Genomic DNA, 26,080 nt, shown 5'->3' on the forward strand with positions numbered 1-26,080 from the left:
CCCGGCGTATCTTATTTTGTTCATAACTCAGGCAAAAATTATTGAAATTTAGTGTTTTTCTTTTTTTCTTTAAATCAGAGCAAAGATTATCGAGGAATATGATTCTATCAATATTTTTGTAATTTAATAAAGTTGAAAAAAGTTACATTAAGAAACAAAACATATGTTTAAAGACATCTGGGAAGTTGGTTCGGCAAATTTTACTCATATTTTAAGGTTCTCAGACTCAAGAATTAGATCTCACGTTATGAATCTAGAAGAATACGAAAATAATGTAGATAATTACAAGAATCAATAAGAAATAATTTCGTCTTATTAAATTAAATTCTTAAGGCTACATCACAAAGTGTCTCTTTTGAGAGATATTTTATTGAAAACCCATAGTATGTATAACGTGAACTACATGAATTTTCAGTACAATTTTCTTCAAGAAGGACGTTTTGGAATGCAAAATTTATAGTCTCAAAATTAAACAAAAAAAAAATATTATTTCAGATTGAATAAGTTCAAGATCTCGACATTCATAATGATTTGGCAAAATTGCCGAGGTGCTTTAATCGATCCATCCGTTGAAGTTACTTATTACCTTCACTATTTTGCTCAACAAGCGCAGACTCACTTCTTCGTGTCCCTTCTCAGCGGTATCGTTCGTTCAAAGGGCAGATCGCGATCGCGACATGAAGTGTCGGCGAGATCGAAGCAATGAAACCCGAGGTTTGTGTTTTATTGAGATTTGCAGGTCGGCGAAGTTGCGTGGACGACGATAGCGCTCGCTCCGAAATTCATGGTCCATTTAACCGGGTTTCTCACGAAGCGCGCGTGCTTGGACGCATTATGCATTATCTAAGCGCAGGGTGGAATGCAGCAGACCCGCGGTTTTTCCGCTGGAAAATGGCACGCTCGGCTGGCTTTTCGCACGGCGCGGCAACGCTGTTTCGTGCTCGTACGCTTCTCGTCCTGTCGTCGTCGTCCTCGTCGTCGATGTAAGCGCGGTAAGCCGCTCTGTCTGACATTTAGCGTTCACACGTCGAGCGCCGCGAATTCGAGACGACTGACGCACAGGAGGGCCAAATGAGATTTCATGTTTCAAAAGAGGCTGCAGTCCCGAAATTTGAACTGATTTCGACGCTTTTTTTCTTTCTGAAAGGAAGCTAATGCAGTATCAAACAACTCTATCAAGCTAGATCTTTGTCTGTTGCTTCCCTTCTCCTAAATCAGATACAAAGAAATTGGATTTAGAAATTTTTCTCAATCAAGTAGTTCCGACAAAGAGATGCGGAAGTTCAAAACTTCAAGAACAATAATCAATAAGAAAATTGATAACATAATAGTAATAGTTTATCTTATTACTTAATCAGTAATTTTTATTTACTAAAGTTAGATGCTATTTTAATCAGTCTTGTTTGTTAAGATTTAGTGAGTCTGTGTCAGGATTTGTACGACTTTTTTTAAGCTTATGTATCAGGATTTGAATATTCAGTTTTATTACCAATACTTATGTCTGACGTTAAATTAGATGAGACATGAAATGGGTTATCTGTTTGATTGAAAAAAAAAAGTTTAAGTCCAACTTCTTTATCTCTGACTTAGAAAGAAAAAAGACAAAAATCTGGCCTGACAAAGTTGTCCTACAGTTCATTAGCTTTCATAAGAAAAAGAATCAAAATCGCTTCAAATTTCGAAGTTGTAGTCGTTTTTAAAACACGAAATTTCACTGCGCGACGCCGAATATCTAGGAAAGCGTCTCGCGAAGTTTTGCGCGCGCGTTTATATCTCAAACGATCGGGGAATCAACGCAGAAAACGAGTCGCGCGCGTTGTTTTCTCGGAAAGTACTTGTACCTTTTTGTGCAAGTTTTTTTCGACACGTGCTCTTCATTTCCAATTCGCGTATGAATACGGCACGTGCGCGAAAATAATTGTCGACGTCGTCCATAAGTCTGCGGGTTTCGCGTGATCGGCGACAATAAACGGCGGTATGGCCGACGAGTTGCCTCTACCTGTTCTCGGAGACTTTCCCGCTGGCATTATTTCTTATTTATTAGATCGCTCGTTCTTTTTTTAAACGTTAAATTAAATATCGCGGAGATTTTCTCGGGAGAGTGGAATCACGTCGTTTCCGATAGGGAGAGGAGGAGAAGGATGAGTAGAAGGGGGAGTAGAAGGAGGAGGAGAAGGAGGAGGTAATAAAGACCAAGAACGCGAGTCATCGGGGTTATAAGCGTGTCATTATCGTCACGACATGTATACGATATTTTCTAGCGTGACCGCATTATTTTTAAACGACGCTTCAGATCGATGTGGTTGGCGGTGATTTTGTCATCGGACGTCGAAATCGTCGAATTGCACTGGGCAACTATTTATGTAACTATTTGCTTGCGCCTTTTGACATATTTTGTGCAACATTCTGAATAAGGAAGTAACGATACAAAAATTTTGTTTGTAACAGTTTTTGAGAAGGGCTTGGCTCGATTCTTACCCTTTGATCAGCACTGCAAAATCAATAATTAAATTTCACAACAAATAATTGATAAACAATTAATAAATAATTAATAGATGTACAACCCTTGATACTGGATAAAATCCGAGCAAGAGTGCCGATAACTGCATCGGCTAATGGACGTTTTCCTCTATGAGGAGCTCAAATTTTATTTAAATATTATTATTTTCTTTATTTTGCATAAATAATAATTCATATAATTCATATGCTTTACGAAAGTCAATAGGATTAACTTGCATCTTCGTCTCATTGAAGTAAATTCGCCACACAAATATAAGAAAACTAATCATTTCTATGAAAGATGAGAAAGATGTCGAGGGAGCGCGCGCAGGTCTTCGGTCGGAAACGAAAATCGACGCGCAAACGGAGTAAGAACTTCATGCGAATCTCGCTGATGCGAGATTTCGCACACGAGAACGAGAACGCGAGGACGTCCCTTGAGCCAGTCGCTATTTCCCGCGGAGCGCTCGATGCTTCCTCTCGCTTCCATTGTCGATTCCGCGGCCAAATCGGGAAATTAAAACGGAGAACGGCGCGCAATTTTTCTCTGAATATGTTTAATCGCGCGACAAGCTCGCGATCTTGATAGAGCCGAATAAATTGGAAAACGCGTTGTTACTCAATTTATTGGATTCATCCGGTATTCGCGAAATAAACGAGAAACAAGGGAGGAAGAGAGAAGAAGGGAGCCAGACAGAGGTGGATAGAGAAAGAAGACTAAAAAAGGTGTCCGATGACAGCGGTGAAAGCTTTCTCTCTTTTTCTCTCTCGCACACCCTATCTAGACGGCGCGCGTTTACTCATACTCGCTGTGCCTCGCCATGTGAATCGGAGGTCAGCCTAGAATCAATAAAGTGCACAGTCCTGGTATGGAGTAAAACACACGAGCGAGCGAACGCACACACGTAAGGGTTCATGTCGGCGGGCGCGACCGCGTTTCGGTCGGAAATAAATAGGCGGTTCCGCGGCCGAACTTCGCGTAAATCTCGCAAGACTCCGTCATGCGACTTTCGCGAGAATCGCCGTGCATTTTTGGCACGATCGGCTAATTCGGCCCGCGAATGGGAACATTGCGGTTGCCGGTTGCAGTTATAATTAATTCTCGCGCGCGCGAAGTAGACTCTTCAATATTTTGGGAATTAATTTACAACGAAGTTCGATACAGATACGCGCGCATACACACACACACACACACACACACATAAGTGGATCTCGTTTTAATTGGGACGTGTGTCGAAATTATAAAACATTATTTTGATCCGCGCAAGTGGCCGACCTAATTATTTAATGTTTTGTTATTTTGTCTGGATTGTTTGCTCTTGGAGATTTCCCTCGGATAATCACGCGGGTCAATCGGCAGCGCGATTAAATAAAGTTTGTTTTGTTAGGGGCGTTTTAACAACGACGACAATCGTAGTGCGTGAATTAAATTTTTAAATGCACTCACATCATTCGTGAATATAATTGCGTAAATCAATGGATAGAAGATGTATGCGCGTAAAATCAACGCTTTTAATCATATTTGTACGGAGTCAGGTTAAAAGGTTAAATCGCGCAGAGATACGTGACGAAAACAATAAAACAAAATAGCGGAACGTCGAATGCATATTTGTTGGCGAAACTGTTTGAACATTTTTATCCTGATGAAGTTAGAATAGAGCACATCAAATAATCACGATTGCCACAAGTTTTCACGGTGATCGTTTATCGACAGAAGTTGAAATGTCAATACGAAATATTTGATGTCAACGGAGAATCCAGAAAAATGTAAGGAAATGTAAATGATCTTTATTATGCTCTTATCTACTGGATAAAAAAGTATAATAAAAAACTAATATATCCAGACAGATAGGCACATAAATTTGACAGCAACTTATATAGTTGACTTATATACCAGGCTTGATCAAAAAATACGCGGAATTTTCGTTTTTCTCAAAAAATCTTTATTTATTCATCGATATTAATTTTGTCCTCTTCAAAGTATTCCCCATCAGATATAATATATCTGTGCCAGCGCTTTTTCCAATCTTCGAAGCACTTCTGGAACGCAATTTTCGGTATGGCGTTTAGCTCCTTCAGCGATTCTGTCTTTATCTCTTCAATGTTGGCAAAACGTCGTCCTTTCATGGTTCTTTTCAGTTTCGGGAACGAAGGAAGAAGTCACAGAGGGCCATGTCCGGCGAATACGGAGGTTGAGACATCATAACGGTGTTGTTTTTAGCCAAAAATTCACGAACAAAATTCAACAATTTCGGAGCAAATTTTGCTGCCACACGTTTCATGTCCAAAACATCCAAAAAAATTGCTTGGCATGAACCAAATGATATGCTAACATCATTAGCAATATCTTTGATAGTGATTCGGCGATTGTCCATAATCATTTTCTTTACTTTTTCGATGTTCTCATTGGTTGTTGATGTGCTGGGGCGTCCAGAGCGCTCGTCATCTTCAACGTCTTCACGGCCCTCTTGGAAACGTTTGTACCACTTGTAAACACTTGTTTTATTCATAGAAGATTCGCAAAAAGCAACATTCAACATTTCCAATACGGTGCTGCACTTTATTCCATTTTTAAGCAAAATTTAATGCAAATTCTTTGCATTATTCTTTGTTCCATTTTTTCCACAAGTTAAAAATCGCTGAGCATACCAAAACACATGTAACCTTTTCAACAGCCAACAATAAAGTAAGCATCCAATATGGCTACCAATGTCAAAATACGTCAGGTGTAGCAATACAATAACAAAAAATGTGACAATTGGACTTATATAGCCCGCGAAATTTAAAAATTTCGCGTATTTTTTGATCAAACCTAGATTGAATCTCTTATGAATGCTTCATACGGCATTTATATTTATTACGTAGACTGGCGAAATAGAATTGCGAGAGAGCAAAAAAACTCATCAAAATTTACTTCAAACAGTAAATCGCGTAAAATCTGAGCGATTTGCTTTTAATAAATTTGTGGCTGCGTCAATACGATACAAAATATACATTGCAGTTTAATGTGAATTTAACGATTAATTCAATACAGCATATTTACCTCATCAATGTAATTAAGTCAAAGTTTCTATCACCGATTTTGTCTCATGTTGTGATAATCGCGAAAGTTTATCTGGATATATTTACTCTGTATATTATCGCTTCGGTTTCTGCCGCGCAATCGATTACCACGCGAGTCCACGAGCAGTGGCTCGCAATCGAGATGATTTTATGCGACGCCAGCTTTGAGAAAAGCTTCACTTGAGAAAATCGTCGTGCGAAGGATGAGTGCTGCTGGACGGTTCATGCATTTTTTATCCAATGAATCGCTTCAGATTGTTATAATCGAGAGCCGCTGCTGACGTGTGTATGCACAGTAATCGGTTGTGACGGCAGCTGAAGTGACAGTATAGAGCGTGACATTCGCGAAATTGGAATGGAAGACAGAAGATTTACTTTAAATTAAGAGAAAATTACTTTGAAGAATGATTTTGGTGTATTTATTATCGAGATTACACCGCGCATTCACGTCAGCAGTGGCTTTCAATTCTGACCACATGAAGCGCTGCAGTTTCACTCGACAAAAAGTGTGCAAATTGATTTGCAGTCGACTGTACCTTGCAAATGGTAGAGAGATGACTTGACTTTAGTTCACTAACCATCGCAATTGCATTGAATCTCACGTGTGTTCGCGCACGATAGCGACGTAGGATCGATGCGCTTTGATCCCACGTAATCATCATTTACTCGTCAACGCGACTTGATCGCAGTCGATGAATTAAGTCAATGGATAACTCCTAAGTTAAATAGGTACACACGAAAACAAGCTCCATAAGTAAAAACGAATAGAAATATGGACTATATAATGTGAACTCTCTCAGCTAGGCGGGGTCAGTCTTGATTTGAAAGCCAATATAGATTATGGGGCAATTAAGAGGATCAAAGGGACCTGGTCCTGGCGTGGAGGCACCTTAGCGAGGGAATGCTAAGTGGTGCATAAGCATTGTGATACAGTTTGCAACTGTCAAGTTCAGTCAAACTTAGTTTGATTGAAAATTTTTATTGATAATTCCGTCCTTTTCGCTATAAAAGACCAACGTTCTTGGAGAACTTACAAATCAACTTCTCAATCATTGGCGAGACAACAGTCTGTTCTTTTTAGCTGAACTGTTTGGTGTAATAAGTTAAAGCCAGACAAATGTATTTTGTTTCATTCTAACTTATTGCACAAGTTCAGGCAGTTCGGCTAAAAAGAACGGATCTAATCTTAAAGAGAATTCACACCTTGGCAGAAAAGTAGAAAACAGGAGGGCAGAGGGCAATCAATACTCGCGCTGGTGGCGGTCAGGTGGTGGTCGACAGGTTTCTACTTTCCTGCCAGCGAGTAATGGTTTCTTAATGGTTTCTGCCTCTCTGCGTTTTACTTTGCTGCCAAGGTGTGAATTCTCCCTATACGCGTTCGACTTCGCGAGGGCGAACCTTGCGGAAGAGCGACGTGTTGTGCGCGATCGTCTCCCGGGTGGTGGTCATCGGCTGGACGAGTCGACGGCGCGAATAGTGGACGAGCGAAATCCTCGCGCCGATTTTCCCGGGTCCGATCCGACCGAGCACGAGTGCGTTTCTCCGCGTGTGACTTCAACGTGCGCAACAGCGATCAGGCATGCACGACGACAACGACGGTTGCCGATGGGAGAGTGACGGGCGCGGGTGGGCGAGCAGAAAGGACATTATCCAAGGACTCGTATAATGTCCGCTCCTACCTATTTTCGCGGCCGCGGCGGAAAAGCGCAGTTAAGCCGCGCCATTACACCGGTAATAAGAGCCGCTCGGAAATTAGGATTACGAGAGCACGTAGAATAAATAATAGCAGCGCTGAAATCTTTCGTCGGCTACGCAAACATTCGCGGATTGCACAATGCAAGACGCGGCACGAGACGAATATTGCGAATGGACGGTGTGTTCCTCGGAAGACGACGCTCGTTTAACGTTGTCACTGGCTCATAACGCCTAATCACGGGTTCCTCTCCCCGCGGCTTCGCCGGTTTCCGAGAAGACCATTTTTCCTTCCGTCGTGCCGTGCCGTTGGTGATTACGCCGCGATGGCGCACTGTGCACCGTGCCATTACGTCCTCCCGGCCGCGAATATTCTGCGTGTCTCTCTCTCTCTCCCTTCCTCCCTCTCTCTCTTTCTTTCTTTCTCTTTCTTTTCGGCGACGCTCGCGACGCGAAGCTTCCGAATCTCGGGCCGAGCAACAAGTACATCTGTCACTTATGAGCGAACGAATTAGTGAATCAAATTCAAGCCGGGAAGGATAATGAGATGGATCAAGAAACGTAACCTTAACACGCGCGCTCTCAACGTCACACGCGTGTGACGTAATGATCTCTCATGGACTAACGTAGCATATGTGCGACGAGAAACATTTTCTTCTATGTTCACATGTTCAGAAACCAAACTGTGTTCCACACAATTATGTAGGGAGAAACTAAAATACAAAGTGGTTTAGGAGGAGCGGTTCAAATAAACTGTGGTAATGAACGTATGAACCCTTGAGTGGACACGCCGGGCTCAAAATAAACCCCCAGATGCATAAACAAACGAATTACGTGAAGGGACGTTTTTCAAGCGTAGACTCTTAACTTGCGACGTGCGCGCGCGCACTGGAAAATTACCGTTTTATATTTGTAACATATCTTAGTCTACGACTACTTTTATAGACGGAAGTAAAAGATTGTGTTTACGGAGCAAATTGAAGTAAATTGAAGCGAGGGTCAAACTGGCCCAGACACGTAAACAAAGTGGAGTGTTTCTCCAGATCACATTACGTGAAGAAGTATTTCTCGAGTGGACTTTGAACGTCTGATGCACGCTGAGGAGTTACTATTTTATGTTTAAAACATATCTTGGTTTACAATGACTTGTAGATAAGACTAGAAGATTATGTTTTCCGTTGCGAAAAGAAAGAGAAATAGCGAATTTTTGCGTCGCAAACGCGAAAGGTTATTACAAATTATGGCATTTTAATTTAGTCGTTACGATTTTTTAAAGAGAATAGTAGAGATATCCGGAATTATTCTGACGCGAATGGTTATCTCGCGTTGGAAAAAAATAAGTTGATACATTTATTTATAGTTAAAAATTATGTTTACTAAGCAAATTTAAATTTCAATGTGAGTCAACTGACTCCCACGCGAATATTAACATGAAAAAAGTGACGCGCCCATTTAAGCTCAATCTTCTCACGTGGAATTGATTTCTTTCACCTTTGATCCATCATTTTTTCGGCGACGATTTCCGATTTTTAGACTCATTTTCTAGTAAATGTGCGTGTGGAATGAAATTAAGACGGATCTCTCTCGTGTTTTGTGTTTCGTGCTGATGACGCGAAAATCGGCGAGCAGTCGATTGCAATTCTACCAAATGACTTGCATTGATTTCAATTGCCATCAATATTATTTCTCATGAGACAACAGATGCAAAGTAAAATACGTGTTTCTCGCTCTTGAGACTCATCGCGTGGTACACGAAGGAGTGAATTCTTTTCCCCTCGTCGCCGTTACGTCGCGGCTCAACACGTGCACGGGAAGTTTCCCAGCTCGCGACAACGTTCTGGCGCAGCTTTAATAAGCGCAGCGTTAATTCGAACGAGTACCAGTCTCACAACCATTATTTTATCGCGATCCGTGCCGCGCTGCGTGTTACGTAAATCACGATGATCCTTCGTGATTCGCCGTCGGAGTGCTCGTCGCGCGCACCTTCCTTTTAATCACGTCTTGGAACTTTTGAGTAAAGTCCCCGAGTGCCGTGATTAACCGTGATTAACCGTTTCCGTCTTCGTGCGTCTCCGTAACCTCGCGCTCTCTCGAGGTTGCTCCGCCAATCGAACGCGAGTCTATCGATCGCGCTATCGTGCCGGACTCTCGCCGAGCAAAATATCGATCGTAAGTTCTCGCGCTGCTGCGCCTCCTTCTCTTCCTCCTCCTCCTCCATCTCCTCCTCCTTATCCTCCTTCTTCTCCACCTCCCTCATCGCCACCCCTCTTTCTCGAGCACGCGCAAGCGTTTGCCGCTCTAATTACGCGCCGCCTAATTACGCTTTGCTTTTTACGGCGGAGGAGGTGTGTATGTGGGGAGGTGTACACACACACATATATATATATATATAACCATGTATATGTGCTCTGATCTCGATCGCGCGCGGATAGCGCAGAATGACTCCGCGTATTTCCGTTCGCGTTGCGACGCGCGCGCGAAACGAAAGGCCGGCCGCGACGCCAATGACGCCGGAAACGCGACGCGCCGCCGGAAAGCGCGTTTCACCTCGAACTAGACACGTCTCATGCTGCGACATTCAATGAGCGACATATCAAGCGACCGTGAATAACACGGCTCCGTGCAGCCTATTAATAACGAATATCATTAGTCTTATCTGTTATGGGAAATACGATTAAACGGCTTTTATGTAAAAGACACATCTGTCTCTTTCTCTCTGTGTAAGAACGCAGGGGACAAAATTACTGGGATTATTGGTCAAGCTCTAGAAGAAGGAGTGCGGTGACATGTCTTGCATATAAGTGAGCACGATTTATATGGCGAAGTTCTTTTATGTAAAGGCCGTTCGAATGAGAAAACTGAATAAGTGCACGGAGAAAAAACAGATATGGCATACACAACCAGAAAATATGGCAACCAGAAGTATTTAGTGAATAGTTACAACATTCTTACACTACCAGAAATCGGTTGGACTGACCTTCACCTTCATCATGCATTCTTGATTGAAGCGACCAGAGATATCGTCACGGCTGCAACGTCAATAGTTCAGCAATTGCGTTGTGGTCGCAGTAACCACATAATTAGTTCCGCATTTTACTACCGTATCTGCTCGGCACAACCAGATTTACATGTGGGCCAGTCATACTGTTCTTTTTCCGTGTGGCTGTACGCCGTGCGGGATGTCTATCGAGCGAGCTTTTCGAGATTTCCCCGAAAATATCCGCGACATTATCAACGAAATTCCGGAAGCGCCGACGTGCTTCCCTCGCTCGCGCGACTCGATCCTTTCGCGTGTGTGCGAGAGAAGAGAACGGTTAATTGCATCAAAATTCTAAAGCATTTCCTTCGGAATTTCGAGTGACTCCGTTCAATCTCGTCGAGAAGGAGAGATAGACTGAGACCGATCTTTCTTTTTGCGCGCGGAATTAATGCAACTGCAATGTCGGCGACGTCAAAGGGAAGGAGAAGTTAGCCGGGGGTGTATATTCCTATTCGGTTATACGTTTTAAAATGAAAATCCAGCCCCGACGTGGTAGACATCCCGAGCGGGCGCGGCGCGCGACCGCGCGTTTAATTACTCCGGGGGAGCGCGCGACGACTCTATCTAATCCTGTGCTCTATTGCAGACCTAGGGAGCCCGTTCTTCCCCGGTGGTCCTGAGTTGTGGCATCATCCTTTGGCGTACTCTACGGCCGGCGAATTACCGGGCACGCTGCAACATGCGACGCTGGTGCATCCGGCGTTACATCCTCAGGTCCCCGTACGTTCCTATCTTTGACTATCTGCAGACAAAGCTCTGGAGCCGCCGACGAGCGCCCCGATGCACGTTAGTGATACACATGATCGTTTACATATTCGATTATTATACTCATACGGTAAAAAAAAAGACGCGGGAGATCCGCGAGGACTCAAGGAGCCCGACGAGACCGCCTTGGGTCCTCGGCTCCTGGTTCTCATCAGATCTTCGGATCTTCACAGCGTTTAGAGTCTCTTTCGATCTGAGTCCGTCGGATTCCCGCGGGAATCTCGCGGAGGAGCATTCCTGATGCCGCGTGGATTCTCAGATCAACTCTCCACATTCCTTGGCAGTGGAATCTCACTCAAAATTAACGACGAGTGGCAATATTTCAGTTTAAAGCGATAGTGGAGATACTGACACTCGAAATCGCAAGAGTGGACGTTTTCATACGAACTTAGCGAGCGTATTTTTTAGCCGATTAAAGTGAATATCTTTTTATTGTAAGTGACGATCGAGTACAAGTCAAATTCACTCTTTGCTTTCGAGGAAAAATATTCACTCGATGATTCAAAGTGGAGAATACACTCTATGTGAGTGAAGAATCATTCGAATTCGAATTGGACAGTTATTTCATTTTTTCAGTGAAATTTCATTCAAAGAAATTTAGACAATACTACATTTCATTTGGAAACAAATGAGAAGTGAAAGCGTTTTCGCTATAATGAAAATACTGCTGCTCGAAACCGTAAAAAGGGATGTTTTCACTCAAGCTTAGAGCGGATTTTGATTGCATTGGAGTGAATTTTGCATCCGATCAAAGTAAATATTTTTTTTGTGATGGTTGGATAAACAATTCAAATCCACTCTTAAATTTCGAATAAAAATATTCACTTGACGATTAAGAATGGAGAATTCACTTTGTATGGGTGAAAAGTCACTCAAGTTTGAGTGCGTCGACAGCCCGATCTCACGTTTCGAGTGAAATTCTACTCCAAGAAGTTTAGAGAGTACGACGTTTTTGAGGACCCTCGCTGATTTTCGGTTGACTTTAGAGAAATATTTTGTGAGGTGTTCGGTAATTTAAGAGTGCACGTGTGTTTTTATTCAAGCGAGTTTCACACAATTGGAAGTATGTGTAATTATCGATCTAATTAGATTCTCTTAATATTTATTTTAATTTATTTTCTATCTAACTCTCTATTCTTTAATTTTAGATCTGTCGGCAATTAATTATCCATTTCTAGAACTGTTCAAGTAAATTCGTGTACAATTAAGATTTCTTTGTCCGTTTGGCGCGGCAAGAGAAAAAAGTAATCGAATTAATGAGACTTTGCTGGAACGAAGAAAGTTCGTTCGAGCAAACGTTTATACATATATGAATTGATTATATATGAGTTATATGTATCAATTGATACAACGACCGCGATTTGGTAACAGCAATCGTATCAACGCAATTTATCATCGCACTAACGCGGAATTTGTTCAATAGACATGATACTTCTTCGATTGCTGATTTTGTCAATTCAATAGCTTCTTTTCCCAGTGTGATCGCGCGAAAATCGGTTTCCCCCGCGAAACTTGAGTCCCAGTAAAATGAAAAGCAAAAATTTAAAATTAAAATCATCAAAGCGCTAAAATGCAAACCTGACTGTTGTGCACAGGAAAAAAGAATATTTTTGTTTGGAGAATCTTTATTGTTGACATTTCAAAAATAAGATCAATGTGTGTTAAAATGAGATTATATAGCGTTATAACTAAAATAAATTAGTCTTTAATCAAGACGAATATAGTCAAATTAACATAATTATTTTCTCGTATATAACCAACAATATTGATATTCTTGCTTATGCAGGGTGTCTGATAATTCACAGAGGAGCCGCGATGTGAAAGTAGATTAGGTCAAACTGAACAAAAAACTTCTTTACTACTTTGCGAACAACTACATAAAATTTTGAATTATCCAAGATCTTCGTTCAACGCCATATAATTTCATTTTAACATGAATCTTATTTTTAAAATGTCAGCAATAAAGATTTCTCCAAACAAGAATATTCTTCTTCTTTTTTCTGCGTGCGTCTGCGCTCTGTAAATCGATACGTGCGACTCGAGTCGCGCAATCCTTCTCGCAGGAACCGCCTGATCGCGAGGGTTCGCGTGTCACGCGAGCTTCGAGTCGTCGGGGTCTCGAAACTATCGCGATGCTTCCTGAGTTTGTCGCGACATGGATTAATTACGGAGGCCGCCAGGGACCGACGTTAATAAAACCGCGGCTTACTTTTTCCGGGCGCACGACACCGGGCAGTCTACGGTCGCTGTGCTCTGTACTTTATTTCCGTGTGAGCCGGGAGAAAGAGAGTGAGAGAGAGAGAGAGAGAGAGAAACAGAGTAAGTTAGGGGGAGAGAGGGAGAGAGAGAGAGAGAGAGAGAGAGAGAGAGAGGGAGAAGGGGAGAGCATTTAAAACTTTTTCGTGGATGTTGCGCTGATGATATCTAAAGGCGGCGTTAAAAGACAGTTACCTCGTCGTTATTAATGAAGACGGATGAAGAGTAAGGCGCGTCCATAAATAACACTGATAAGCCATGCATTAGATAATTAGCGGCGGTAATTTAGAAACCCGTGAAGAATTACGCCGTGGGATGTAGAACATGTCTCTTCCTCCTTCTCGTCTTTTTCCTTCTCTTTTTTTACACACACGAAGAGACGACGAATGAAGGCGCGTTGGCTGCTCCCTTGAAAGTCTCACTTCGCGTTTCCCCATCGGGCTCGTTATATTATAATCCCGTTTTTATTTACGTGTTCCGCGCGCCGCTGCGTGACAAGATGAATGTCGTTCTGAGCGACGGTGAGTTTTGGGGTGGATCTTCGTCGAGGCTAAAGAGCGAGCCGGGCATATTTGATTTATCAACGAATCGATAGACAGATCCACGATGCATTAATAACGACGAGGTAACTGTCTTTTAAAGCCGCCTTTAGATATCATCAGCGCAACTTCCACGAAAAAGTGTTAAATGTTCTCCCCCTTCTCTCTCTCGCTCTTTCCCTCCCTCTAACTCACGTTCTCTCTCTTTCTCTCATATTCTTCCTCACTCTCTTTCTCCCGGCTCGCACGGAAATAAAGTACAGAGCGCAGCGACCGTAGACGGCCGGATGACAGATCCAGAGTTGCACGAGAGACAGATCCGAGGAGCGCTCGAACGCGGGTTATCGAAGCTCGAAGAATCGGGGAAGTTTCTGGCCGCGAGTGTACCCTCAACCCCTTTAAGGTATCGGTGGTACGAACGGGTACCGATTCCGCGCGGCTCTATTGATTTTTAATATCGCATAGGCTTGTGCCAGGTTCACACGGGTACCCCGTCACGCATTATGCAGCGGGGCCATAGCTTGGTCGCGCGAACACCTCACCGGCGATTTTTATGAGGATAAATAGCGGTATAGTCACGGGCGCGAACGCCGATACAATCTGTGTGCCCTTATCGATCCCCTTTGCACGTGGCATTACGCGATGTCTTTTACGCTGTCTGATAGCGGGTCAATATTATTCCGCCGCGCGTCATCGCGCGTCCCGTGAGTAATCGCGATAAGACGCCTCTGCGAATGTACTTTCATGTTCACGAGCTATTGGGTCCTCGCGAGCTTCGGCATAGCCGAGGATTCTCCTCGCGTAGCATCGACTCCCAGCATTTCTCGACTCCCGTGGATTTAGAATGTCGAGTTCGCGGAGATATCGCACTGAGAGAGGAAGTTTTGCTAATTCAACGTGGTATACCGGCACTCGCGACAAATGGTTTGTTGATATGGGACAACGAACGACCCCGTAGTGGGAACGAATGATTTGTTACTCTCAACTTGCTGCTCTAAGTAATGCTTCTGTAATGGAGACATAATTAACCTAACCTAAATAGACGAGAGAACAAATATGATTTGTATCTCGAGCAGTGTATGTTTCTTAAGGGGATGCTGAAGCTGAAAACTTTACCGACAGAATACCGACATTTGTTTGCAAAGTTTACGTCGTACTAGTACAGAATTACAAATGCTGCTACGCAATGAAAGTACGTGCAGAAATATATAGAAGCATTGCTTAATATGTGACGAAAACGAAACAAAATTTTTAATGTAAAATTTCAAGCTGTCAGCGTAATATTTATCTAATTCAAAAGTTCCGCGGCTTGTACGTATCGAAAGTGTGAATGTTCCAAATAGAATAATTTTAAAGAACATTGCTGTACCTTCGCATCTGAATTCAGAAGCTTAAGAATATCGGAAAAGTTTGCAGAAACATTTATACACGTGGTTAGGTTACTCGTTGAATATGGCAAAACAAAGCAATTCACATTTACGTAAAATCTGTATATAAAAAATACGAAAAGGATAGCGCAACTGTGTTAGTAACGATCGTTACTAATGTGTTAGTCACGATCGTTTCTGCGTTGTCGACATTGTTCGAACTCGTCATCGACTTTAGCATTCCCTTAAAAGTGCTAATGATGAGAAATTATTTGCAACGGTAACGGTTCGATCTTTGTTCCTCTAATACGATCATCAAACAGCTTTTGTTCTGATAGTTGAGGGATTTTTTCAGTGCGGCGTTGTTGAATCATATTTCTTCGTATGTCTAACTTAACTCTCCGCGTGTGTGTAGTCACATTCTTTAGGACATAAAGTACACTGAGAAAAAAATACTTGAACATTTATTTTGGGATGTACAATTTATTTCTGCGAATAAACTTTATATCTCGCAGATACATTCTCTAGCACTTCTTTCTCAGCGTACAATCTGAGTTCTGTCAGACCCGTGCAACTTTGAACTAGCATAACTTTGATGGAAATCTATATTTTGGGCATTTTCTGTTTCTAGAAATGTAGAAATATAGAAAAGTCTCAGCTATGAGAAAGTAATACGATAAAATCAAAACTTGCAAACAGATTTGCACAGCTTTGAAATAAATGGAGAGATTGTTTAAGATGGTGAATGATCGAATATATTTATTCGGGCCTCACAGATCCAACATTGCACGCGGAAGGTTAATTTTTTATCGTGGTTGGATTTTATTGTTATAAGTTACTATATTGTATAGTTTACCTATAAGTTATTTATAATAACTATTATCATCACAAGTAAAATAGATTTTCTTACACTCATTATCTCCTCTTCTTTTTAACTTAATTTATATTAATTGATTTTTAACTTAATTTATATTTTCTTTTCAACTTAATTCATAAATTCTTTTTTAAGTAGTTTTATTTTTTATACTAAAATCTTTTATACTGAACTTATAATGAAATTTATATAATTGTCAGATTTTGCTATATTGGAAATGACGTTGGCCTCGAATCCGCGACTCTTAAAGCTATCGAATATATTCGGGCAAAAATTCCCAGCTCAATATATTATTTAACAGTTGAATTCACATCGTTCCACTATTATAGAACGTTCAATACTCACGATTCCATGAGCTGCTCACTTTTTGATACGTCCCATGCCGGCGCCTATGAATCTTCGCGGCAATAACCCGTAGCACTAAAGAGTGTGCCCGGTTTTCGCGTGTAAGAGATAAATCGCAACCTTAAGGGCATGTTTCGCAAGCGCCGATATCCGATAGGAAGGGAGAGGAGCACGCGGTATCGTTATTTCGACGGGAATATCGGTCGAGCGAGAGGAAAATTCGAAAGAGCCGCGCTGCGGCGAGAAAATGTCCAGGAAATGATTGGGCTCTCTGGTGGTAAGCCAATTTTGCAGCTCGCGCGAAATCTCGAACACAAATCATCCCTATTACTAAAATCGAGAGGATTCCCGATATTCCGCGAATTTATCCGCGGCCGGAGACGGCGGGAGCACGGGCGGGACGAGGAGGACGAGGAGGGCGAGAGCGAGAGGAAATCCGTTGCATCGAGCGTTTGATAAATCGAAGGCTCTCGAGCCGGGACTGCCGGCTGTTATCTCCTTTTCCTCCGTACGCAACTCTCGCCGTTTCTTTAACGGAAGTAAAAGGGGAGCGGTAGTGCCTCGAGCTATATCCCACTCGAGGGATAACGAGCCGGCGAGAGCCGGTAGCAATAACGTCGGGGCTTATTAAGTCGAATATCCCACTCGCGGCCTGAGTCGATTAAACGCGACTCTCCAGCGACTCGGCCGGATCTGTCGAGACCTGTCGTCGCTTTGACGAATTAATGGATACTCGAACGGCACAAATAATACCTCGCAATTTCTCGTGTTCTGTTCGTATTACATTCGCCACGGAACGTCTTTGCGCGAGAAATCCACCGCGTTTCCTCGTAAGCGCGTTACGCAAATCGCCGCGGCGGCTAGTCAGTCGCAATTAAGCGCGCTATTTCCAGCCTATTAATAGGACACATTGTGAGGCGCGAGCACGTGAAGGAACGGTTTCAGGAATGCGATTAGTCGCTACGCGAGTCGTCTTGAGGACGAGCAAACCGCGGAGTTGTGTTCCCTCGCGTACTATTGAATAACGTTACGATCTGCGGTACTCGTGACGACGTAATGCCATCGTCTAAAAGGAACACCGGCGTTTCAGCACAAAGCGTTTCAGCAGATCCAGGTGAAGACAATTCCGTTGTCGGTTTTGTGACAACCAGGAAAAATCAATCGCGCACAAAATTGCAGACGTAATCGCGACGGTAATCGAGAGTCCCAAAAATTCATCCTCCGATGAAATGCCCTTCGTGACATTTTCCTCGGGCGTCTTTTGACGTATTTTCGCGTCGCTATACGCAAAACGACGCGATTGCATCGACGTCGTTCTCTCCAAATTTTTCCGAAGTGAAATCCCACTCAAAGCGTGCGAAAATTCACTCGAGGCGATAGCGAAGATACTGTTGCTTGGAAAGGGTAAATGTTTCACTCAAACCGCACACGGAGAAAATATAAGAAAAATTGCCGTGAAACTTTCATAATCTTGAACCATGCAGACATCCTGACTGAGTTTGCCGTATGTTTGCTGAAAAATGTTATGCATTCTCTAAAGTGCAATCGGTATATTCTTCGCTGACTATTCGCATTATTCGACGACTATTCGCGTGCAGGAAACAAATTTCAGTTCGTGTAACTGAGTGGGAACCAGACGAGAAACTCGTCGACGAGAAATAGTATTTCTGTTACTGTGACTGAAAATATTCGTTTGAACATTCAGCTGCGTTAAAACTCGGTTGAGGTAATTGAGAATAATTGACTGAGTAGTAACCTCCTGCAGGGATCTTCCTGTTCCTACAATCGAGTTTGTCATCTGGTTCTCAGATATTCCGTCTTATTTTCTGCTGATTTTGGTTAGTAGAAGATTTCATTGCAAAATTTGTTCCTTGTAAAAATTGTAATATATTAGTTATACCAAATGAAAATGTTAAATATGTCATTTTTGACGCACTGACGGATCCTACTGATCATTGAAAACTGTTTCTGAGGTCTTCTAGAAACAATTATTCGCCCACTAGGTTCGAGAAATGTCATAAAAAGCGTGATTTATCATTGACTGTTGAAATAGAACTTTGCCGAATCAGTTTTTTCTATTTTTTAACTATAAGATTATCCCGATTTTAATTAAACTCAAAGAAAACTATTTGTGTTCCAAAAGTATTATTTCGCGATTCGTATCCACCATTCCTCTCAAGATGAATACTAAAAAAAAAACACGGGAATAACACACCTCTGGGACCATATAGCCTCCTCTGCTGTGCAACAAGAACAATAAAACGAGTGAAAGTTGGTAGATTTCGAGCAGAGGCGGCAGTCGCTTCGCTTTCCGCGGGGAATTTCGCTCGCAAAAATTTAAAGAGATTTTCTCCGGTGCAGCGGATCGATCGAATTGACGGACGACCTTTAACGGGCGGTTTTTGTTGGCTGAATAGGCAGGATTTTATTTTTTTTCGAAGGAACGACGTGCGGCGGTCGGGTGGGACGGGGTAGGATCGTGACGCAAACGCGTCCGTCTATCTCCTACTCGCAGATAGACCGATTCACGGCCGACCGAGCGATGGAAGCGAGTCGAGTGATGATCAGAGTATGTATTTATATTTCCAGGCGCCTATGTCCCTGCCGCATCCTACGACGCTGACGTCGATACACGCGTCGCTGCCTCATTTTCTACCGTCGCCGGCACTGGCGTCACCGGTCGGGTCGCCCTCGTCGCAGCCGAACATAGCCGGCAACGCGCAGTGCTCCACCCTCTTCGTGGCGAACCTGGGCCAGTTCGTGTCCGAGCATGAGCTAAAGGACATCTTCAGCAGGTCAGACATCCCACAGCATCCCGCGGCGCGCCGCTTCGCGGCCGACGGCCTGCCGTTTGCGAGTTGGCCGGCCGGCCGAATTTTTTAATACGACACGCGGCTCGTTATCGACTCCGTGTATATTTTTAATGTATGTATCGCGCGGCCCACATGCGCGCGTGATTATCGAGATTTTAAGGACAGCTGCCAAGGGGCAGCCAGCATGCTACCTTGTTGTTAACCCGTGCGACCAGGAAGGGCGTAGGCGTCGTCGCAGAATCAATCGGCAGAAATAGCGCACGCGAGTCGCATGGAAGGGTGTGTCTACCTTCGCGAGAAGAGTCTCGCTCGTTTGCTACTTTCGCAGATTTCGTGGTCCTTCCTTCGCGTCTCTCTTATTTGCCCGGTGTGGCGGAGAAGTCAAAGTACAGAGATGTCGGGACGATAACTCCCTTTTTAGCGTTTTCTTCTTCTCAATAAACATTCAATTTCGCGATGTATTTCATAATTTGTCTCAATATTGTTACTCGTGGAAATAATTATTCTACATGGATCCTTGCGGGAATAATGTTGACAGATTATAACGCTGAGAGAAAACATGTGTAAGGAATAAGGAACATTGTTCTATCCGTGGGTATTAATAACATATTTATTCAAGCTGACACAAAATATTTTTCACTTGAGAATGAATATACATTTTCTTACGATCTCTTAGCTTTTCATGAGAGCAATTATTCATTCCAATTCAATAAAATTCAGATTTTAGTAAATATGCCATTAATACCCATTAAGAAAATATTTTTTTGTTTTTAGATACTTTTTAGATACTTTTTTCCTAAAGTTAGATTTTTATCGAGAAGAAGAGAAGAAATAGAAAATAATCATTTTCACATCTCTAATCTCCGACGATTTTGCCGAAATTCATACGCTGCTGAAGTCTCTAATGAGACCTCGATTTACGTCAGTCGCGCTTGTAACTTTGATATATGAGATGCTTGAAGGTCTTCTGACATATTATGCGCTTGTTGCAATCGAAAGATTGATACTGTTCCGACGGAGAGACAGATACGAGTCAAGCATGACGACAGCAATGATAACGATAGACTGCTTTGGCACGTCAAACGTACCTGTACACCTGCACGCACGCATGCAGGCGGTACATGTGCGTGCGAATTGCGATACGGGTACCGATACACGTGGGTCTTATCGTCACGTGGTGGCGTCGCGTCGCTGCGACATGTCGCCGAGCGTTCGCGATTACCGGCGGAGAACGACGCGGTTTACCGGAGAAAGGGACACCGGATATCGTCAGACGCTTCGTTCTACTCGAGCTGGATTCCGCAACCTTTAAATTCCTCGATTTCCTTATCGCGGAAAATCCAAAGATTGTTCGATCCTTGAACCTTCGACTGCGCGGATTCCCGAGTCATTACTTCTGCAAATATATGTTTATTGGATTTCTTGATATTTGCATTATCGATTCTGCATCACGGATTTCCAGTCACATTGATCTTCGGGTGGAATCGCGCACGTCAAGCTGGAAGTCTGTTTTCTAAATTGAAAAAAAATTGTAGACAATTTCCGTAATCCACCGTTTTGCGCCGTGAAATAGAAGAAACGGAAATCACGAAACAGAATCACGGAAAGTCTACCTGAGAAGCTGCTGCCAAATAACACCTGTCCATGCGGTCGAGTGAAGGAGCGGTTTTTGCGGAGACGCCGCGTGTCGTTACGTAATGACTGCGGCGTAAAGATTGCGACTCAGTCTTACGTTCAAGGATTCCTACGTCGGGCAAAGAACGCCGTGACGAAGTTCGAGATCGCGCGAGCGCGCATCGATAGGCGCACTTGTATCGGTTTACGCGACTTGAAATATTTCCGCGACGCGTGCACGCAAATTGATATGTTCTCAATGACATGCTGTTAATTATCGTTTACTCGCGTCGACCGCGATCGCGCGATTGGCACACACATACACACACACACACACACACACACACAAATACAAACTCCACATACAACATACACACACATGCACGAATACAACACACACAGAGCGTATTGTCGGCAGGTCGCAGGTCAGAGGGAATGCGAAACGCAAAATCGGCATCGTATGCAGCGACGAGAGCGCTAATTGCGAGCGAGAGATACTCGTAATTAGAGCGAGCGAGCGAGACACAAACGACGGAGTTAAAATATGTTATCCGGCTGTGCATTATGGCTGCGTTCGCGTAATAAATTATTTCCACGTGCCTCACCGTGCGGAACCTTCCCACGATCTTGAAGCGTACGTCTCGGATTACGCCTCGAACTACGCCGGGAATTGCGGCGGACTCCTTTCGATATCAGACGTCCACGTTGAATCGGTTTTACCACCATATCCGCCGCCGATATCCGCCGTTTCGCGCGGATCTGCACGTGGAGGTGTTACGGGAGAAGGGAAAAAACGAGGGGAGCGCGAATCAACCGCGGTGAAAGAGAGTCGTTCGTTAACGTGGCGGTTAATGGCGCGAGCCTCGTTTATACAGATCCGTGTAATAAGTTCGTCGGCGCGCTCGAGAACAGGGGGAGAGCGGCCGAGTGAATTAATTTGGGGAAACTACTCCGCGCAATTGTACACGCGCTGTCAGAGTAGTGCACGATTGGAGTAGTCGTCTCGGCATCTCTGGCGTCGACTACTATGGTCATCAGCCTGATTATTTGGGGTTTAAAAACGAACTTCGAGCTAACTGAATGCCTGCGACCGCGCAGAAAATTTCCTGGGATCCAACCCGGACCCGATTCCGCAAAATAATCGAATTGGTAATGTCTCAAATATGCGACTCTAAAGACCGTATTAATAGTTGTCGCTTGAAATTTGTCTCATGTGAAATACTCAGATTTTTATTCAGAGCTAGATCCCATAAATTAATTAATATAAATTTTTCAACTGAATTATATGATATACGTGACATTATATATATCTGTAATTACCTGAAAAACCTTCATCTAACTCTGAATTGAAATCTGAGTATCTTATTTAACAGGGATTTCAAGTAACGATTATTAATATGGATTTAAGGTTCATATCAATAGTTGTTACTTTAAACCAGTCTCAGGCGAGAGATTTGTGCTCAAAGTTGAATGAGAGTTTTCAGTTGAATCGTAACTAAAAATATAAATGTCTCATAATTCATCTGAAAAACTTGGATTTAACTCTGAATAAAAGTCTGAGTATCTCACATGAGACAAGTCTCAACTATTAATAAGGATCTCACAAGTAAATATAACCAAAAAGTATACTCCGATTTCTTTCTAATATGGCACAAATGTAGAAGTACAAAAAATATTTAGGTCATAGTTTTCATTTTGGCCTTTGAGTTTCACGGGTAGTTTATAGCTTTTTAATGTTCTCACTCCAATCATCAACAAGTACAACAAAAATGCATAAGAAATAAAATTGAATACAAGATATAGTTAAATAATTTTAACAAAATCGGCATAACTGAGATACGAACCATTCTAAATTTCTTTAACCGAGATTCCAACCGAAATATTTTAAATATGTCTTAAATTAGTTAAAAATAGTTCGAATCTCGGCCAAACCGAGAAATTATTTGTATAAATAATTTTTTTCAACTTTTTACATGTTTTGTTTAAACATTTTATTATTTATACAAATAATTTTACACATTTGACTTCAATCATTATTCAATTATTTATTCATAATCAGCAAACCAAAACGTCTGTATCTTTTATTCAATTTTATTTTTTATGTATTTTTATTTCTTATGTATTTTTGTTGCACTTGATGATAGGAGTAAGAACGTTAAAAAGCTATAAATTGTCCGTGCAACTCAAAGTGGGCCAACATAAAAAAACATGACCTAAATATTTTTTGTACTTCTATATTTGTACCAAATTAGAAAGAAATCGGAGTGTAACTTTTGGGTAGGTTTACTTGTCAGTAGGAAACCCAAAGTTTTCCCAATATTCTTTCGGATCTTCTTCTTTACATTATACGAATAGAGTAAAACACACATGTTGTCTTTTCAAATAACTTAATTCTTCAGTAAAATACACTCAAAGCGTTTTAAAAATATTTTCTTTTCTTGACTCTTTATTCTACTAAATATACAATTGATATAAAAATGGGTCTTTCTGTCAGCAACTGAAAAAAGCGCGAGTTCCCATAGTATATTTTTGTTTCGATTTTAGATAAAAAACCTATATTTGGATTATAGTGGGATAATTAATAATAGTATTGTTGTGGGATAATTAATTTTAGGATAAATTTGGGTATTCTAGTCGGGATCTATGCTTTGTATCTCTATCTCTTTCTATCTATCTCTCTCTATCTGTCTGGAAAAATCCTGGAAAATCTCTATGAGGGGAAAGAGATTCGCGCGTGTTCATTTTACGACTGCTCGGGCACATTGGAAGACCCCAACATTCTCGGTGACCCGCGGGTATCGGCAAGGGAGTTGATGAGAATCCGGGCGATTTCTCTCTAAATCATGTGATTTTTAATAATGTATGTAACTGGTTTCATGACGGTTCGCGAAAATCGTATCAATTTCTATGGATTAAGCGTCGAGAAATGCGAATTTAAAATAAGACGTAGATCTGACAGACCTGGCGCTCGATGAAAAGCACTCAAGTGAAGTTTTATTCAATTAGAAAGATAACTTAATCGCGCGACGGAAACTTTTTATCTTGCCGAATTTAACGCGTTGGCTGTGTTGCGATCACTAGATTTCCTATTCTCAAACTCGTCACCCGTCGATGATATCCACGCGAAAATACTTCGAATTGTATAATCGGCACTTAAATTCCCTTCAGCCTCTTCCGAAAAAAGTAAATTTTGCACTAAGATATATTCAGTAAAATGGATCCAATTCAATTTTAATGAGACAAGTTCTGAAAGTACCTCGGTTTACGATAGTTAATTTTCCTCCACTCCTTTAGAGTGCCTCTTGATTTACTCATATTAAACGCTACAATTATATATGCCGATAATTCAGACGGGGCCGACTTCTCCACCCGCGTAAGAATTGTTATTACACGTTGGTAACAATTTACGCGGCGCACAAACAGCGAGCGGCGCGCTCTACTCTTTCGAGTTTCGGCGTTGACGGAAGTCTGTGAGCGACTGTCTAGCAAGTTCCATTGCCAATAGAGAAACCCCTCCACCCCTCGTATAATTAGCCCGCGAAATCTCATTATCCCGCAAACCCCGGAGTTCTGCAGTATGAATTCGCAAGTGGGTGCCTGAGTTAATTACACGCGTTTGCACGTGCGAGAGGCGCGCCGCGCATTCTGCAATTTTCGGTAGCTCGCGGGAGAGTATCCGACGGAATTTCGTCGTCGTCGTCGTCGTCGTAGTCGTCGTAGTCGTCGTAGCTAGTCGTCGGCGACGACAACGTCGGCGTGAGTGCATTGCGCTTGTAATTCGACCATTGTTCTTGCACGGGTAATTATTACGCGTTGGTAGGTCTGAGCGAAGATACGTTTGCCGGAACAGAAAGAATAGAAATAAGCAGAAGCAAACAAGAAGGTTCCACGACGAGAAACTTCCACGAAGCTGGAACAGGTTCTCGTGTAGTGGTGTGCCCTAAAGACAGCGAGAATTTTACTTGTTGATATTATGTGAGCGCGCGTCATGAGAAAAAGTCGCGGAGAACTTGCGAGAGTTGAGAACGCGCGACTTTATTTCGTCCAGTCTTGCATTGGCCTCTTAATTTCAAGGCTTAGCAGGACAGAGGAGCTTACGAGTGCGCGGATCATTTGAAATCTTAACAAATGAAACGACTGACGATCTATGGTGCGAAATAACCGAGAGTCGAGTTTGAGAATTGAGTCCTTTTTTGCCAAATATATCATTTCAGATTTTCAAGTATGATGTCTCTTTAACAATAACTTAATTTAACTCAGCTAAATGGAAAAGTCAATAGTTTTGCGATACCAAGTACTATATATGTGTATAAACAAGGCTCTCAGGTATACAACCAAGTGAGAAAAGACGGCAAATAAGACGCAAATAAGATAATAACGCGGTTATTTGACGTTGATTGAAAGAGATGTATAATTTACTTTAATCCAATATCTTATAAACATTTGTGTTGCGAGGAATACAAGGAAAAACAAGTTTGATTGGATGACGAAATTTCTGGTAAAATATCAGAAATCCCGGCTGTGAAGCTATCAGAATTCCATTTAAGTTGACCAGATTTTTGAACATTAACACAATTCTGGTAACTTCAACCGGAATTTCGTAGTTCATTCATATTTCCTCCTGGCTGACGCAGTAGTATTTTTCACAACACTTGAATTAATATTAACATTGTAAGAGAATTATAAATCAAGAGCATAATTAAAGTTTGTCGAGAGTGTTATTAAAGGGGATGAATTGAAAATTCAAATAATTTGGGATGATAAAGAGTTGGTCTCTAACATGGAAGATTGTGATTCTCACCGCTTACGTCGTAAGCCCGAAAAATATGCAGCGCATGCATTTAAGACACTGTCAGACATTGTTGTTATCGTCCCATAAAAAGAAGAATCACGTCTTGGCAGAAAGCAGAAAAGCAAAAGCAACAACCGATCAGAACTCGCTCTTGTAGAAAAGCGAAAACAACTGACTGCTACCTGACCACCAGTGTGAGTTCTAATTGGCTTCTGTCTTTTTGCTTTCCTGTCAAGGTGTGAATCCTCCCTTAAAATTCAAATATTCGCACCAAGAACCGCGGCTAGCACTTATTTGTCGTCTTCTCTCATCAAGCATGAGCTTTGAATAGTGTCTCCACGCGCGAAACCACGCAGATCGAATTTGTGGGTCCGTGAAGCCACATATGCGCACAGTACATGCGTGTTCGCAGCATCCGCGC

The 26,080-nt window shown here is 42.2% G+C and overlaps 1 protein-coding gene across 4 annotated transcripts in view; it reads left to right on the forward strand.

Moving 5' to 3' along the window:
* LOC116841688 (protein couch potato) overlaps positions 1-26,080 on the forward strand; it is a 157,579-nt gene that overhangs the window by 123,727 nt on the left and 7,772 nt on the right. For all 4 annotated transcript variants that reach the window (XM_032809939.1, XM_032809938.1, XM_032809941.1 and 1 more), the window contains exons 6-7: positions 10,881-11,014; positions 19,030-19,235. In XM_032809939.1, coding sequence (XP_032665830.1) covers positions 10,881-11,014; positions 19,030-19,235 — 340 coding nt within the window. The remainder of the gene's footprint in view (positions 1-10,880; positions 11,015-19,029; positions 19,236-26,080) is intronic.

The sequence above is a fragment of the Odontomachus brunneus genome, unplaced genomic scaffold, assembly GCF_010583005.1.
Source record: "Odontomachus brunneus isolate Ranch 3 - 2012 unplaced genomic scaffold, Obru_v1 Obru_scaffold_017, whole genome shotgun sequence".
Lineage (NCBI taxonomy): Eukaryota > Metazoa > Arthropoda > Insecta > Hymenoptera > Formicidae > Odontomachus > Odontomachus brunneus.